General features: G+C 42.9%; 1 protein-coding gene across 1 annotated transcript in view; it reads right to left on the bottom strand.

Annotated features, from left to right (window-relative positions):
• The window catches only part of CFDP1 (craniofacial development protein 1), a 135114-nt gene that overhangs the window by 115000 nt on the left and 1038 nt on the right, over positions 1 to 19076 (bottom strand). Inside the window, exons 2-3 of the mRNA XM_082270022.1 lie at positions 16325 to 16445; positions 6553 to 6784 (exon numbers count right to left, since the gene is read on the bottom strand). Coding sequence (XP_082126148.1) covers positions 6553 to 6784; positions 16325 to 16445 — 353 coding nt within the window. The remainder of the gene's footprint in view (positions 1 to 6552; positions 6785 to 16324; positions 16446 to 19076) is intronic.

The following is a 19076-nucleotide window of genomic DNA, read 5'->3' as shown; positions in this document are numbered from 1 at the left end:
CCTCCATTCACAGGTGGAGTGCATCTGATATCACTCTGCCTGTGAGCCGGACCTATACAGGAAGTAGCGGCTCCCATCCCATACTAGTACTGCACCTATAAGGGATGGCTGAGCCGTTACTCAGCAAAAACCGGATCGGCCCGTGGGGCGGCTGAACTTTACCGATCTCCGATCCAGCTATTTTGTCTGGATCGGGCCGATTTCCGATCCGAATACCGGATCGGTGCATCCCTACCTCTAATACACAGGTGTCAAACACAAGGCCTGCGGGCCGAATCCGGCCCACCAGGCCATTTCATGTGGCCCTTGCACCCAGGGATTTTTTTCAGCTGGAACGTGGTGGAACTCCGTTCCGCCACCTCCGGCTCTTGCAGATCCCTGTCTACCCTGCGTGCACTCACAGCAGGGCACAGCAGTGCCGCCCAATGATCTCCCTTCGAGAGAGAGAGACGCGAAACCACCTACACTGCCTGGAGGTACTAGAGCCAGGCAGATGAGATGTAAGAAAGCTTTTTGGGGGGGGTGGGGGCACTCTGTACTCTGCACACTCCTGAACTCTGCACACCACGTACTTATCTCTGCACTCTTCTTATCTCTGCACATAGCGCACCCATATCGCTGCACTCTTCTTATCTCTGCACATTGCGCACCCATAAACCCTTCACTCTGTATGTCATACACTCCTCAACCCTGCAGTCTGTACATGAACTGAACTCTGCAATCTGTATGTAGCACACTTGTGAACTCTACACTGCATACTTCTAAGTAGATGCATAGTCTTACAGATACAACCGGCCTGTTAAGGACAACCCCAACGAAATTTAGTTTGACACCTCTGCTCTAATAGTATATACTGTATATCTCTTCTGCAATTCTCAGTGTGGTTTAGAGATTTTGCTCCCTAACCATATAGTTGGTTATATATATTTACAACTGGATATAGATATTTAAGAATAAATTTATTTTTTTTAAACTTTACATATTAACTAAATTATACACACTCTTTTTTAAGGTTATTATCCGATTAACTGATACAATATTTGACCAACAAATGGATTATGAAAATAATCTTTAGTTGCAGCCCTACTTAAGATGACCGCAAACAATTGCAAAATATCCTACCAAAAATGATCTCAGGCCCAACCAAACTGGAGTGTACAGGAAGTTGCTCACACTACATAGGTCCTTCGTAAATACAGCAGATATTGTACAATCAGATTGCAAAGTATGGGTGAAAACATGTATGCTGCATTGGATGCTTAGTAGTACAGCACAATGGTTATGACGCATTGATCCTCTCCTAGTGTAGGTCCACCAGACAAGTCTGACTGTAGACAGTAAGACTCTAAATCAGTGGTTCTTAACCTTGTTGGAGGTACTGAACCCCCCCAGTTTCATATGCGCATTCACCGAACCCTTCTTAATTGGAAAAATAAAATATGATTTTTTTCAAATTCAAAACATAGGTATATATTATTTTAGGTATATATTTATACATAGGTGCACAAAATGAACAAAACCATTAAGAACAAAGAACAAAACCATTAAAACATGATTTTCACACAAAAACATAATAATGAATATTTACTGCAAATTAGTGTGACTTCTGCTGTTGTCTTTCAGAGACCAGTTCAGAAATGTGTGGCTTTATCTTGGCAAGTGCCACTCTCATGTCATTTTCGCAACAAAGTCTGTTCCTTTTCTTTGTTTTTATGTCCATCATCCCCCCTTACAGAAGGCCAGGGTGAGGTGAGGTCCGGTCCCCCATATAGATCACCCCCTTACAGCAGGCCAGGGTGAGGTGAGGTCCCGTCCCCCATATAGATCTCCCCCTTACAGCAGGCCCCCCCTGCACCCCCCACGCTACGCCACTGGATGTTATGTATTTCCATGATGACGGCGCGGAGTGGGAGAGGAAGGACATGCCCGAAACTGGAGAAATAGTCCTTGACAGCGAATTGGTACTAGCGGAACCCAGGTTAAGAACCACTGCTCTAAATGAAGAAGGTGTTCTTACCCCAGAAGCTGTGAAACAGGAAGGCTGAGAGACTGCAGTAAAATACTGCGACTCAAAGAATCTACAAATCTGTATATGTAATAAAATAAGCAGCTGCTAACTGGAATCATACTATAATTTCCCCTTTAAGGATTTGATACTGTGATAACAGAACTGACTGCCTGCCCTAAGAAGCCAAACACTTCTGCGAAAAATTATTTTAAAATAGCTTATATTTGACTTGAAAATCAATGTGGCTGACAAACCTTCAGCAATTTCCTGGCCACAAACCAATAACAAATAGTTGTGGTTTGAAAATTCAATATAAGTTGGACATTCTCTCCATGGAAGGACAACAAACAGGAGTCAAAACCTAATTTGAAGGATTTAAGGTTAAAGACAATGTCACAAAAAAACAAACAAACATCAAACAGCACAATAAAGACCATTAATAATACTTACCAGTATCGATTTCCATGCAGAGCAAAAAAAATGCCAGTAGAATATTCACCTTCAACACTCTCGGCTATGTCATATGTCTGGGTCTCCCCACTGCAACCTTCAACTCCCCTTTCTCCCTTAGGGCTTGTTCACATGGGCAGCAAGGGGGTGGTAAAAGCAGGTGGTAGAGCCATGGTTTTCCTGCCTCCTGATCGCCCACTTAAAGTAGGGCGTGCATCTGCTCAGCGCTGTACACATGCTGCGGCCACAATCTGTGTACCAGTCCTGAGCGACTTGTAAGCCGTTCTTTCGGCAAAAATCATATATATGGGGTAATCGCATGTAAGTGTTTGGGGCCGTGCCACCACCAAGAGTAATACATGCGGGTGCAGCACAATGGTGCAGAATGTATGGGTGGTGAGGAGGCCACATACCTCCTCATCACCTGTGAAACATCTCCACGTTCCACCATGGACTACTTTTTAGATGTGCAGCAATGGCTGCCACACTTCTGAATTATTGCTTAAGAGGGGTTTCTCCCTCCCAATGAAATTGTCAAACACACACACACCTCTGGTGTTCTTCCTATACTCTAACTATATTCTTACAAGGCCAATGCATCCAGCGTTGTCCTTGTCTCACACCCCACTCTCTTACTTATGGTCCCATTCCATACGGCCATCTTAAAGTGGTTATAAACCCAGTCCATGAAAGTTGAGCTAAGCACATATATCTGTAGTGTTTACTTATCTCTCTCCAAAGCTCCAAGTGCCGTTTCTCTCTGGTGCTTTGTTCCTCTGTTATCAGCATGTGTCACTTCTAACAAGTTCTCCAACACATGAGATAACGGTAGCTGAAGATTTGTGTCTGGGAGGGAGATAAGCAACGAGCTTGTCTCTTTATAATACAGCTCTGCATGTTCCTTTGTTCCTCTGCCTATGTGTGTGTGTGTGTGTGGGGGGGGGGGGGGGTGTCGCTTTCCTCCAATTAGCTCTCACGCAGTGTATGTCCAGACTCCCCACCCACTGCTGAAAGGAGGAGGAAAGATTTCTAACCCGTTCTGTACTTTTAAAAGAGTGCAGAAAGAGAATGACGGCAGATATACAAGTAAAACTTATGTTGGAGATTTGTTTTATCTATATGTATCAGCTGAGGCTGTTCACTTCACTGGGTATATGTGAGGGTTTAACTGTTCACGTCACGGGAGCTGGTTGTCTCTTTCTGGTTCCTGCCGATGGCTCACCAATGACATGGGCGCCAGATGTCTGTGCACGTGTGAGATCCTCCATTTACTACGCATGAATAGAAAGTAATGCCTTGGATATCTGATGTCAGTATCCCAGGAGGCGAGAAAGGCAGCAGGGGGTGGGGCCAGATGAAAATGTTAAAAAAAAAATATATATAAAAATTGGAAGGGAAAGATTAGATTGCAGCAAATATTAATTTTTGAATGGAGGTCTCCACCAAGCATACCCCAAGCATAGATCTGGCCCATCCACAGTCAATGTTTCACTGTACATTTGAAAAATAGCCACACTCATTGCAGGCTGCTGTAAATCTTTATGGTGGAGACAGGATAAAAGCTGCAAGGACACACTAGTGATGCAACAATGGGGGGGGGGTGAAAACACAGCATGCAACAATGAGATGCAGACATCAGCAGGCTTGGAAGTGATGGATCCTTAAAGTGGTTGTAAACTCATGGAATATGAACAAATCATATCCCTCTATAGTGTGTACTTGTCTCAATTAAGAGCACTAAGGGGTTGATTTACTAAGAGTGGAGAGTGCAAAATCTGGTGCAGCTCTGCATGGTAGACAATTAGCTTCTAACTTCAGCTTGTTCAATTAAGCTTTGATAAAAAAAAAACCTGGAAGCTTATTGGTTTCTGCACTCTCCAGTTTTAGTAAGCCCTACTTCACATTGAACACGGCTTTGAAATCATGCGCCTTCATCTGAACTTGCACGATTTCAAAGCCACATTTCAGTCCGACATTCGGGGGGCGACTTGAAAGACATCTATGCGGGTTTATGCACAGATGTATATTGAAGTCACCCCCGAAGTCACCAAAAGTAGTGCAGAAACTACTTTAGGAAATCGGTGCTGTGCCACAAAGTCGGCGTCACACCAATTGGGACGGTGCCACTGCCGGCAATAGGCTGTGATTTTAGGAGGTGGCAGTAATACCTCCTAAATTCCTGCAAGTTGCAACTGTACCTCTCTATGAAAAAAATGATCCACTGTGGATAGCTTGTCGGTGAGTATTTTGCTTTTTCTTTTAAAGGAGTTGTTAAGACAGTGCTCCCAATCACTGCCAGCCCCTCTGCTGGGATTACCTGTAGTATACACTGTATGCTGTTTTGTAAAATTCATCTTCTAAGTGCCAGTTCACACCGAAGCGGCACGACTTCGGGGGCGAACCTGCACGGACTTCATAAAATGAATGTCTATGCAAGTCGCTCCAGGTCGCCCCGAAGTAGTACAGGACCCTTTTCCTAAGTCGGAGTGACTTGTGTCGCTCCTATTAGAACCGTTCCTGTACCACACAGTGGGAGCGACGGTGCACGACTTGTCAAGCTGACCAAGTCGCCTGACAAGTCGTACTAGTGTAAACCGGCACTAAATACCTTTTTTCTTCTCCCCGATCAGCGGTCATATGACCGCCCGTCGCTCTTTCTCCGATGTACGTACTACGGAGGGAGGGGACGAGATCTCCCTCTGACGTTTGCCGGGCAGTCACATGACCTCCTCTATAATGCATACATCGGAGGAAGAGAGCAACTGGCCGTCATGCGACAGCTGATCGGGGTGATGAAATAAGGTATTTAGAAGATGAATTTTACAAAACAGCATACAGTGTATACTACAGGTTATCCTAGCAGAGGGACTGGCAGTGATTGGAAACAGTAATGTTTGCACTGGTCGGAACAGTGCTAGAAGGGGAGGGAAAGGGCGGCTCACACACAGAGCTGACAGGCAGGGAGGAGGACAGAAGAGGACACAGGAGAGCAGAGAGGAGAGCTGCGAAATGACGAAGGCACCTAAACTGACCACGGCGTCAGGGCTCAGCAGCCATGATAAACCATGGTTAGTTTACAGGGGGGGAGGCAGAAACAGGCAGGATCAGCCAGGTATTGTAGGTGATAGAAGGGGCCAAATGACACAGCACAAGCACTGTGCTGTTGGTCATGCTTTAAAAGGAACAGGATCCTTTTCTTTTTTTTTTAGGGTAACAAACGCTTTAAGGTACTATGCAGTAAACCAAGGAAGCAATAAACCTATGTAGTGTATTAAAGAGTTAGTAAACTTTAAAAAAAAAAAAAAAAAAACAACACTTACTTACTGCAAGGTAAAGGCATAATGTGCTGGTATGCATTACATACTAGAACATTATGAAAGACTTACCTTGAAAGGAAGCCATCCAACGGCGCGCTGTCACCACTGCATAGGCTTCCATCTTCACCTGGTTTTCCATCCAGGTTTGTGGGCTGTGGCCACTTGAATGGCTAAGCTGCGATAGCATCCCTCTCATGCATGCGTGTAGGAGTCACGGCCAAGGCACAGAGCTCTAAAGGAATACCACAGGTATGCCGTTCCTTCAGAGCGCATGCACTGGTGACGTCACCAGCTGCCAAACAAGCGAATATCTCCTAAACAGTGCATGTTTAAGAGATATTAATTTAACCTATATGTAAGCTTTATTATAAGCTTACCTGTAGGTAAAAATCAAAATGCAGAGTTTACCAACACTTTAAAGCTTTACTAAATAAGATGCTACACATACAAAATTCTCTTATTTTATCTCTAGCACAAGAAAAACAGTACAGGTCCGTTGTCTCAAGCACATGGCTTGTTCCAGTCCTTTTTCCTCTCCCCCTAATTCCTGTAGCATCATTTCCTGTCCTGAGCTTCATGAACCAGTCCAATAGATTCATTAGCACATCAATATGTGTAATCTTAGCTTCTAAGCAATACCACATCCTAAAATGTTGTTCCATATTTACGCTATAAAAATTACTAAAATAGCCATAGACACACAGTGAGAAATACAGGTGTAAACTAAGCCTTAAGGAGATTTTTCCTCACTACCCTTTGACAGTGATGAGCCAGTACCTGCATGTCCGGTGTACTTGGCGCAGGAGGTGGGGCTTTGGGCTTGTGCCCCACATCACAAAGGAAACTAGACCACAGACTCTCTTCATGCTTCTTTTTTGCTTCTTCCAGTTTGTGTTTCCTTTCCTCATCCATGTTGAAGTCATTATCTTCCTCAGAATTTTCTGCTTTATCTTCATTTTTCTCAGCACCTTCCCCAGAATTTAGGACTAACACGCCTTTCTTCCTCTTCCTGAAACAAAATAAGAAAGAGTCAGAAATATACATACATTTTCTAAATGAAATCTACAACTCTGTCCACAATGGAATGCTTCTCAGAAGGTGTTCAGGATGGGATACAGTTGCCTCCAGATTGCCCGTTTTTCTATTTTGCCAAGTGGTGATTAAAAATGAAACAAACAAACTGCATTTGGCTCACAGTTATGGTGCGGTCCCACTGACCTCAATATACAAGTTTGACAGTTGGTGCCAACTGTAAACTCAACAAGGCATGTTAATCTTGCTGCAGAAGTGAAGCAAAGTATTGCAGCATCTGTATGACCCCCTCCAGCTGCCATGTTAGACTTTCGGAGGGCAGTCATGGTCATAGCAAACCCAAAAGGTCTAAAAGAATTTTGCCAAGAGAAAAAAGTACTGCAGCCACCACTGCTCACTTTGAAAACGCTACCCGGTTGTTTTAAAATGTAAAACTTTACAACAGACCTGGTACAAGTATGCAGCCAGTGAAGTGTGCTAACTTATTACTCCTGCCTACTTTTTTCAGGTTAGAGTCTCAGAAACACCAAAGTTGGAGAATCATTAGCTATCACGTTCAGAAAGAGACCAGCAATGGCATCTCCCGTATCTTTTTCATAGCAAGTCTCCTTTAGGGCCTCATGCACAGTGCAATGTTTCTACTGCTGCTCCTAGGGGCATTTGGCAGGGGTTTTTTTTCTGTTCCTTTTATGCCCTGGCATGTTAGCCTAGGAGTCCTTACACATATAGGTATTTAGAGGTGTTTAGAGGTAGAAAAAAAAACCCACTGCCAGTGCGTCCAGGAGCAGTGGAGTTTTGGCGTTTAGGCACTAGGCACGTGTTGAGTGTTAAAGTATAACTAAAGGCAACATTTTTTTTTCGTTTTTGATAGAGTGATGGGGGATTAGAACACTTGTCAGTTTTTGTCACTGTCCATGCCCCCATTAAAGTGTTTGTTACCCTCAAAAAAAAAAAAAGAGAGAGATCCTGTTTCCTTATAGCAGATTAAACAGCACAGTGCTTGTGCTGTCTAATCTGCCCCTCTCTAAACTGTAAAAAACCCAGCTGATCCTGCCACTTCCTCTGAGCCCTGACTACAATAATCATGGCTGTTGAGCCCTGATCACCATGGTTCACTTGCGTGCCTTTCGTCATCCGCAGCTTTCCTATCCTCCTCACCCCCTCTCTCTCTGCCTGTCAGCTACGTGTCTGCCCCCCCCCCCCATCCGCTATTAGTAGAGAATAGAAAGGTTAACATTTGTCACTGCCAGCCCCTCTATTATACTATTATATCAAGGCATATCATACTGTATAGGTGTTTTTTGTTTTTTTTAAACAAAGCTTGTAAATACCTTTTTACAGCCATCTTCAGGTCGGTCCGGCCCTCTCCTAAGAAATTACCTTAATTTGAAGGGATTTCCTCACTTCCTGTTTAGCTATTGGACAGGAAGTGAAGGTAAATCTCTGCAATGTTTGCAAAATTGTGAAACAAAATCTGACAGCTATAACCCTTCCTTGTTCTATTCAAAATAAAAAAATAAAAAAAGTTTTGCCTATACTTCTACTTTAATTCATTTCAATGGCCAGGTAGATAAACGTAGTGGGTGGAAGAAAAGGATAGCCAGGGAAACAGAGGCCTCCCTCGCCCAGGTTCCAGGTGATGCATCAAACACAAAAACTGACCAGTTCAGCAGAGGGACTTCCTTTTAAAGTGAATCTGGTGATGCGTTTCCTGTTGAAGGAGGTGCCTGTATCTCATTGGCTGTTCTGGAAGACTATTTGGGAAAAATTGTTATTCAAGAGTCAAGCGTTTGATTCTGCCAAACACTGCTGCCAGGAGGAAAGGAGCCTAGGAGAGATAGCAAAACATCATGTGCCACGTGAGGCCTACAGCTGAACTCTAGGCACAAATCCACCTGTGTATTTACCATCCAAGCACGGCCAGTTAAAAGGTTAAAAATCTCTGAACCTGGGTTCTTTACAAGGTGCTCGAAGGACTTCTGGTCTGCTATACAAGTGAGCAAAACATTTTGTGTTGCGGTATTACTTGCTGGTCTGTTTGATGACCATCTCCAATGGCTGTATATCAAATAAAAAAGTATTGTATATTGGCTGCATGTTCTCTTCAACTTTCTCTTTATTAAAAAAAAACTGAGTGAAAGAAAAACTCAGAACCAGGAGATAGATGCATCAACAATGGGGGTGGTGCTGGCTTTGCAGTGCTGGATGGAATTACTTTGGTAGAGAAGATTGCCATGTTGTGCCAATATGCTCTGCATTCTAGCACATTAGGGCTAAAAGTTCTTAGAGGCACTTTATTTTTTTTCGTCAATGGTTTGCTTTTACTTCAAAAGTAAAACTCTGAGCACAAAAATATTATTGTTTAAATGTAATAACCGCATGAAACCGGGCACAGGTAAATATGCAGCCTCTCGCCGGATGGGCCTTGGCGCCGAGCGGCTGCATATTCGCATGCTTTGGTGCAATAGAGCTGTGCTGAGAGTGTGCTCCCGACACAGTTACTGGCGGCTAACAGAAAGCTCCTGAACACCGATTGCAATCCGGAACTTTCCGATCATGTGACCGCCATGACAGCCAATCACGGTGGTCACATGACTATAAGTCCTGCCCTAAGAAAGGGAGAAGCAATCCCCCGGATCACAACTAATGTAACACCCGGATAAAAACAGGTACGGTCAAATAACCTGCTCTACAGTCTCTCCTATCTCAGCAAAAAGCTGGGCAGCCACCAACCAAGAAATTAATATGAAAAAAAAAAAAAAAGGGGAGGGGGGAGGGGAGGTGAAATCTGCAAGATTATTGTCTGGGCTGCAATTACAGCCCTTGGTGGTCAGTGTGTTGTTTTTTATTATTGATTTAATAAAGCTAGGTTTCATATTCTCCTCGTGTTCACATTCAACCTTCTTACTGGTGACTCTGCATCTTGCAGATTTCACCTCCCCTCCCCCCTTTTTTTTTTTTTTTATAAGTCATGCCCTGCCTCCCGGCATTCTAAACCAATTAAAGCACATGTGTCAAACAAGGCCCGCGGGCCAAACCTGGCCCACCAGGTCATTTCATGTGGCCCTTGCACTTCTCCTGCAGCTGTGGCACCTCCCCTCCTCTCTGCCCCCATCTTGTCTCAGCAGTAGAGATAAGGACAGAACTCCTCCTGCAGAACCCTCTGGCCCCTGGCGACGTTGATTGGACGAAACGCATAGGGTGGACTATGGTTACTGCATGTCACTTTCTAAACACACGCAGACTGTGGCCATCTTGATGGTTGGAAACCGATTGTTTTTCCACTGTATGACACACCTGTTTTACATGCTTTTATATGAGTATTCTGGATCTATCCGCAATAAAATTCCTGATCGTTTTTGATATACTGCACCAAGAAGAGTTGCTCTCTCTCATCTTATGTGACCTGTAGAGCGATTTAACTTAGAAGGACCTACAAGATCCATTCATTTCTTATTATCAATGAGCAAAGACGAGCCAAAAGATTGCTGGGATGCTTGTGTGACCAACTATTATCTAGTAGTGGTCCATATTTTGGGGTAAGAGGCCTGGTGTGCCGTGGTGTCAGTGGAGGATGATTAGTTCACCTGCAGTTCATTCTGCCCTGCACCCTGGGTGTCCCCTATGATATATGGACTTTTTTGGATGTTTATTTTCTATTTTGTGTCACTTTCTCTAGGATGCCCTGGTGAATGTAAACACATATGAGTTTTCTTAGTGCGGCATTTCTTATTTTTATAGGTTTACAGATTACTTCCATCCACAAAAACGAGATGGATGGAGATACTCCCCCCACAGGGACACTGTATTCTGACAATGTCACCCACCTAATTAAAGTCTTTTAGTTTATGGCCAACTTAAGGACATCAGATGTTGATAGAATACTGAAGAAGACAGCTCCAGAAGGAACGCAAGTATTGCAGCAAAAGCTACTCTTTTGTTATTTTAAATATTAAAGCTTTGTTAACCCCAAAAACGTAATATATTGCAGCTTACCAGTCATTAGATGTGGTGGCTGCATCAGTTTTCTTTTGTTAGGATTTTGTTCCCCCCTGGTGATCTGGCCAATAAAACACCTCCTGTATTAGAGCGCCCCCACACTCTGGATGAAGGAGCACAGGAAGCACAGCAGACAGCAGCATTGTCCATCTGAGGGGGAGGGGAGTGTTAAATGCATTAACAGATTAGGATACACTAACAAACTGAAGCCAAACGTCAGCTCACACTTTATAATCAGTTACATTTTTTCCTTTTGGGATAAAGAGTTTGCATCAATAAATAAAAGCTGATCATTTTAAGCACCCCTACCAGTGTTAAGTGGGTTGGTCTCATCCATGTGCACTGATACATTCTGCTGTAGAGCTTGTGTTTTTGAAACAGCAGACATGTTGGCTGGATCACCAGATGAAAATAGAAGAAAACCTAAAAAAGGAAACTGATGCAGCCATCACAACTAAGATTTGATAAACTGCAGTGTAACAAATGTTTGCTTTTGGGTTTAATGCTGCTTTATAGTGGTTGTAAACCCTCACATACTTCCAGTGAAATGACTGGCCTCGGGTTATACACATCAATTGTATCCGTTTATCTAAAGCTGTCTTTCCCCTACATTCATTCAAATTGCACAATGTACACAGGATCTCTCAGCTCTGACTTATAGCAGAAGAACAAAATGTAAAAGAGAGAGCTTATTCAGCGCTAAAATCTAAAAGAATGTGTTTGTAAAAGCAGCTGAACACCAGTACAGGTCAAAACTAACAAATCCCAACAAGCATAAAATACAATATGGGTGCAGCGCTTCAAGTCTATAAATTCACGTGGATTACTAAAAGTAAAGTCCAGAGCAATAAACATAAATTATGAGTATAAGTGAAAGTCCTTAAAACTTCACAGAGCTGAGCATAAAGATTTAGGAGACCAGTGCTGGAAAGGATGAATATTGCACCACTTCATTCGTGATTCCATCACCAAAGTTAATGCTAGCCTCTCACCTCCACTCCTTGACCAAAAAGGTCATTGCGCTTTGTGTCAAAATACCGGATGGACTCTTACAATCCCGATCTCCTCTGCTTAACCAGTTCCAAATAGCTCAGCAGTTAAACATCCCCCAAGAAAAGATAATAGGGACATCTAGTGCTCTCCGTTTCATATAATGTTTATTGCAAAATAAATCAAACTACTTACAAGGCAGGCACTTTCCTAGTGCATACAGATCAGCGGGAAAAACATTACACTCGAGGTGCTCAAATGTTCGATCCCTTCGGACCGTCGCGGGTGCCGTCACAGCTCCTCCCCCGTACGCGTTGCGTCACTGGGTGTGACTTCTTCAGCGGGGTACGGAGAGGACGGCACCCGCACGCTTTATATCAACGTTGCCTTGCAACCGGACGCTACTCCCGGGGCGGAAGTGACAGCACTCGAGTCTCCATCTTAGAAATGGGAAACCGCCCAACTTCCGGGAGGCACCGGAATGAGCCAGGATAATATAGTAAATAATATTGAAATCGGGACACTGGGGTCTATAAACACGGAACAGAACACTCCAGACTCCGAGTGCTGTCTGATGGAGTAAAAAGAGGTGCACTACAAACTCAGGTGTTGAAAGAGCTATTGGTCTTGCTGCCCCCTTCAGGATCAAGGGTATCCAGAACCAACTGGTAGAAAAGACAAAAAAGAAAAAGAGGGGCGCACCGACCTAGTGCATTACCATAAAACCATTTATTTAAAATATTAAAAAGTGTACAAAGTACTCACAAGACTGGTGTGATACAACACACATCAACATAGCATATGCAATCTCCAAGATAGCCAGGTCCCAAATGTAGCGGATGGACATGCAGATGGTCGCATGGGGCTACTGTGGCTAGGCTGACGCGTTTCAGGGGCGAACCCCCTTCCTCAGAGCCAGAAATGGTTTTATGGTAATGCACTAGGTCGGTGCGCCCCTCTTTTTCGTTTTTGTCTTTTCTACCAGTTGGTTCTGGATACCCTTGATCCTGAAGGGGGCAGCAAGACCAATAGCTCTTTCAACACCTGAGTTTGTAGTGCACCTCTTTTTACTCCATCAGACAGCACTCGGGCTCAGGAGATTTTGGTTAACCCCTTCCCTGCCAGTGTCATTAATACAGTAACAGTGCATATTTTTTAGCACTGACCACTGTATTGGTATCACTGGTCCCCAAAAAGCGTCACTTAGTGTCAGACTTGCCTGCCGCAATGTCGCAGTCCTGCTAAAAATCCCTGATCACCGCCATTACTAATAAAAATAAATTAAAAAAAATAAAAAAAGTCCATAAATCTATCCCAAAGTTTGTAAACGCTATAACTTTTGCGCAAACCAGTCAATATACGCTTTGTGGGAATTTTTTTTTTACCAAAAATATGCAGCAGAATACATATTGGCCTAAAATGATAAGGAAATTTGATTTTTTATTGGATGTGTTTTATAGCAGAAAGTAAAAAAAATATATATTTTTTTTTTATTGTCTGTCTTTTTTTGTTTTATAGCGCAAAAAATAAAAACTGCAGAGGTGATCAAATACCACCAAAACAAAAGCTCCCTTTGTGGGGAAAAAAAGGACATCAATTTTTTTTTTTTTTTTTTACAGCTTTGCATGACCATGCAATTGTCAGTTAAAACAACGCAGTGCCGTACTGCAAAAAAAATGGCCTGGTCATTAAGGTAGTAAAACCTTCCAGAGCTGAAGTGGTTAAAAAGTGCACTGCAAATGCCTGAAAAGTGCCACAAAAGCGCTCCGCGGTTTATGGGCAGTATAGAAGCGCCTCAGTGTGAAAGGGCACTAAAGAACATTTAACCACTTGCCGACCGCCGCAAGTATATATACTGCGGCGGTCAGCCCCGTGCAGGCAAAGTGACGTACACTAGCCTGTGAGCCAATAGGGGGCGAGCATGCGCCACCGGAGGCACGTTCCCGCCCCCGCTTGTTCACGGACACCTCCGCGCGAGTGACTGGCGGACCCGATGTCCGCCGGTCACTCGCGATCGTCAGTTACAGAGGGAGAAAGGCAGGCGGCTAATGTAAACACATCCGCCTGTCATTCTCCCCTGTGTAACAGCGGAGATCAAACGGTCCTGCTATGTAGGACCGTTGATCTCTGCTGTTACATGTAAAGCCACATCCCTGCACAGTTAGAAGCACGCCCCTAGGGACACACTTAACCCCTCCTTCTCCAATAAAGTTAACCCCTTCCCTGCCAGTGTCATTTTTACAGTAACAGTGCATATGTATAGCACTGATTACTGTAGTAATGTCACTGGTACCCCCAAAAGTGTCAGTCAAGGGTCCGATCTGTCCGCCGCAATGTCGCAGTCCCGCAAAAAAACATAAATAAAATCGCAGATCGCCATTACTCGTTAAAAAAAAAAAAAACAACAAAAAATGACAAATCTTTCCCGTAGTTAGTAAAGGCAATAACTTTTGTGCAAACCAATCAAAATTTTTTTACCAAACATATGTAGCAGAAAACAAATTGGCCAAAAATGTTAAAAAATTTTGATTTTTACCTTTTTTTGGGGGGAATTTCATATAAAAAAAAAAAATGAAAATAGTTATTTTTTCAAGATTTATGCTGTTTTTTTGTTTATAGCGCATGATCAAAAAAAAAAAAAAAAAAAAAAAAAAAAAAAAAAAAAAAAAAAAAATCGCACAGGTGATCAAATACCACTAAAAGAAGGCTCTGTTTGTGGGAAGAAAAATGGACGTCAAATTCGTTTAGGTACAGTGTCACACGACCGTGCAATTGTCTGTTAAAGTCACGCAGTGCCAAATCGCAAAATAGGTCCTGGTCAGGAAGGGGGTAAAATCTTCCGGGGCTTAAGTGGTTAAATAACAAAAAAAAAAAAAATAGTTGAGATTTTTTTTTTTTTTAACCAGATACACTACCATTCAAAAGTTTGGGGTTACCCAGACAATTTCATGTTTTCCATAAAAACTCACTTTTATTCATCAAATGAGTTTCAAAACGAATAGGAGATATAGTCAAGACATTGACGAGGTTAGAAATAATGATTTTTATTTGAAATAATAATTTTGTCCTTCAAACTTTGCTTTGATCAAAGAATTCTCCATGTGCAGAAATTACATCCTTGCAGACCTTTGGCATTCTAGCTGTCAATTTGTGGAGGTAATCTGAAGAAATTTTACCCTACGTTTCCTGAAGCACCTCCTACAAGCTGCATTGGCTTGGTGGGCACTTCTTACATACCATATGGTCAAGCTGCTCCCACAACAGCTCAATAGGGTTGAGATCTGGTGACTGCGCTGGCCATTCCATTATAGACAGAATACCAGCTGACTGCTTATTCCCTAAATAGTTCTTGCATAGTTTGGAGGTATGCTTTGGGTCATTGTCCTGTTGTAGGAGGAAATTGGCTCCAATCAAACGCTATCCACAGGGTATGGCATGGCTTTGCAAAATGGAGTGATAGCCTTCCTTATTCAAAATCCCTTTTACCTTGTACAAATCTCCCATTTTACCAGCACCAAAGCAGCCCCAGACCATCACATTACCTCCACCATGCTTGACAGATGGCGTCAGGCACTCCTCCAGCATCTGTTCACTTGTTCTGTGTCTCACAAATCTTCTGTGTGATCCAAACACCTCAAACTTCGATTTGTCTGTCCATAACACTTTTTTCCAATCTTCCTCAGTCCAATGTCTGTGTTCTTTTGCCCATCCTAATCTTTTCCTTTTATTGGCCAGTCTCATATATGGCTTTTTCTTTGCCACTATGCCTAGAAGACCAGCATACCGGAGTAGCCTATTCACTGTGGATGTTGAGACTGCCAGTTGAGGACCTGTGAGGCGTTATTTCTCAAACTAGAGACTCTAATGTACTTGTCCTCTTGCTTAGGTGTGCACCGGTGCCTCCCACTTCTCTTTCTATTCTGGTTAGAGCCCCTTTGTGCTGTTTTCTGAAAGGAGTAGTACATACCGTTGTAGGAAATCTTCAGTGTCTTGGCAATTTCTCGCATTGGAACAGCCTTCATTTCTCAGAAAAAGAATAGACTGTCCAGTTTCAGAAGAAAGTTCTCTTTTTCTGGCCATTTTGAGAGTATAATCGAACCCACGAATGCTGATGCTCCAGATACTCAACTAGCTCAAAGGAAGGCCAGTTCTATAGCTTCTCTAATCAGCACAACAGTTTTCAGCTATGCTAACATAATTGCACAAGGGTTTTGTAATCATCAATTAACCTTTTAACACAATTAGCTAACACATTGTACAATTAGAACACAGGAGGGATTGTTGCTGGAAATGGGCCTCTGTACACCTATGTAGATATTCCATTAAAAATTAGCTGTTTCCAGCTAGAATAGTCATTTACCACATTAACAATGTCTAGTCTGTATTTCTGATTAATCTAATGTTAGCTTCATTGAAAAAAACAGTACTGTTCTTTCAAAAATAAGGACATTTCTAAGTGACCCCAAACTTTTGAACGATAGTGTACATATAACAGTCATCTGAAATAAAATGAATAATACAACATTACCTTGCTACAATAGACTTCTTGATTTTCTTTTTACTTTTAGATTTCTCCTCTCCATCCTCTTGCTCATCATCATCGTCTTCCTTCACCAGCTCATTCACATCATCTTCGCTGTATTCCCCACCTATGACAAAATCATTAAAAAAATAAATAAACCTTAAACCATAAAGAGATTGTAAACGATCACCGTGTAAGATAATCCATTCAGTTTAAAACAGAACTAAAAGGCAAATCATTTGTGTATAGATCTAAAAAAAAAAAAAAATATATATATATATACACACACACACACACACTTTTTTATAAATGATCACATTCCCTCTGTTCTAAGCTGCATAACAGCTGGGGGGAGAAGAAGCAGCAGCACACTAAGCTTGCCAGTGAATAACTGCAAAAAAGGGGGTGGGTGTGGTTATGTCAGGACATGTCTGATCTTTGGAGGAGAGTACAGCATAGCTAGATAATTGATCATGGTGTGTTCTCCTGCCTAGTGTGATCAGTTTTTAATGGGAAAGCAGAAGACTTGCAGGAACACCAGGGATTTCACATAAAGGAAGCAATACAAAGAGAACAGGAGACTTTCTCATACAAGTACATGGCACAGCAGGCACTACTTCTTCCACTGATACCAACCACGGGGCACTATTTCTTCCACTGATACCAACCATGGGGAACCATTTCTTCCACTGATACCAACCACGGGGCACTATTTCTTCCACTGATACCAACCACGGGGCACTATTTCTTCCACTGATACCAACCACGGGGCACTATTTCTTCCACTGATACCAACCACGGGCACTATTTCTTCCACTGATAACAACCATGGGGCACTACTTCTTCCCCCAATACCAACCAAGGGGCACTATTTGTTCCACTGATACCAACCATGGGGCACTATTTCTTCCACTGACACCAACCAGTGGGCACTATTTTTTCCACTGACACCAACCACGGGGCACTATTTTTTCCACTGACACCAACCACGGGCACTATTTCTTCCACTGATACCAACCATGGGGCACTACTTCTTCCCCTAATACCAACCAAGGGGCACTATTTCTCCCACTGATACCAACCACTGGGGAATATTTCTTCCACTGACACCAACCACGGGGCACTATTTTTTCCACTGACACCAACCACGGGCACTATTTCTTCCACTGACACCAACCACAGGGCTTTCTACGGATAGGGGGCACTACTCCTCCTCCTACTGATCACCAACCCTATTTATTCTCACCGATGCTGGGCCAGGGACATTTTTTACCCCGGCTGGCCACAATCTGGCCCTCTTAAAGTCTGAAGGACAGTATACTGGCCCTTGGTTTGGAGACCCCCGATAATGAAATGAGTTGATGCTTCTAAAGGCAAGAGGAAAAAATGCAAAATGAGTGGAATTTAGAGGGGAATCTATCCTATCAGTCTGTATGATATGAAGGTGACCCTCACACTACATCACTGTTGGTAGAGCTTAAGGGGATTGTATTGTGTATGTGTATATATCTCCCATAGGACACAATAGGGGAGTGCAGAGCTGACCTCACCGTGCCTCTGGTCATACACCTACCTGAGGGCACATAATCCTCGTGGCTGGGTCTCCATTGCTTTCTTCACTCAGCCTAATCAGCAGCATCTCACTGCTAGCCAGAGGGAGGAAACACAACAGGACATCCTTTGAAACCTACTTTACACTAGCAGCAAGATGGCATTGTAAGCACGAGGCAGATGAATGGATGTATCCGTGTAAAAAGTACCCGCAGTCCCCCAGAGAGCTGGAAACGCAGCCACGGTGAGACAGCAGTGGAGAAATCCCGCTGGCAATAATACCACAGGCGTATTACTTGCAGTATCAAGGTGAGCGGTTAGCACACCTAGAAGTGGTTTTCACTAAAGATCACCATTATTCACGAGCATTAGAGGACGAGGTGGATCAAAATATATTGGATTTGAAGACTGGGACACTGTCACTTTTTTATTGGACACTGAAGCACTTTTAATTATTATTTTTTCTAAATTTTGAGTAATATATTTGGAATATAATTAATTGGTATAAATAACACTTTTAGTCCATACTTTGATTCATTTACACTTGTACCTGGAAGATTTGTGTGCACTTGCACCTGGAAGATTCGGATCATTGCACAATCCCACTACTTGTTAATAACATAAGCACTTTATATTTATTATATATGTTGAATTGCACTATAGTCCCTTTGCACATATACAACTTTATTATATATCAGTTATTGATTCTAGACCTTTATCGATGATTTAGAATTGCACATTATGCTTTTCCGTTTAAAATAATATTATTATCCAACATTGATTATTAATTTAGTGCCGGTTCACATTTGTGCGATGTGGTAACACTGCGAATATACAGCGTGTTCCCGCATCGCATCCATACAACAGGCAGTTCACACTGCCATATGCTATATGACACCCCCAGATCAAGTTTGCAGAAAATCGGATCGCACTGGTGTGAACCACCATAAGATCCGATTATGCTGCAGACCAAAAAAAGGGTCCTGTGCGTGTTTTAGTGCGATTACAAACTGTATGGCTGAAGTTGCAACGCACAGAGATCGCATGTGATTTTAGGAGCAGTGCGCTCCGAATTACATGTGATCTCTGTGATCGCACTAATGTGAACCAGCACATTTAATAAAAATACCCCCGGGACAGTCAGGGCTTGTACATTCCACAATGGCTAGCCTCTGATCTGTCCCGGGTTGCACTTACCTTTTAGAAG

This window comes from Pelophylax lessonae (genome assembly GCF_965119305.1).
Source record: "Pelophylax lessonae genome assembly, chromosome: 10".
NCBI lineage: Eukaryota > Metazoa > Chordata > Amphibia > Anura > Ranidae > Pelophylax > Pelophylax lessonae.
This window is presented reverse-complemented; position numbering and strand designations above follow the sequence as displayed.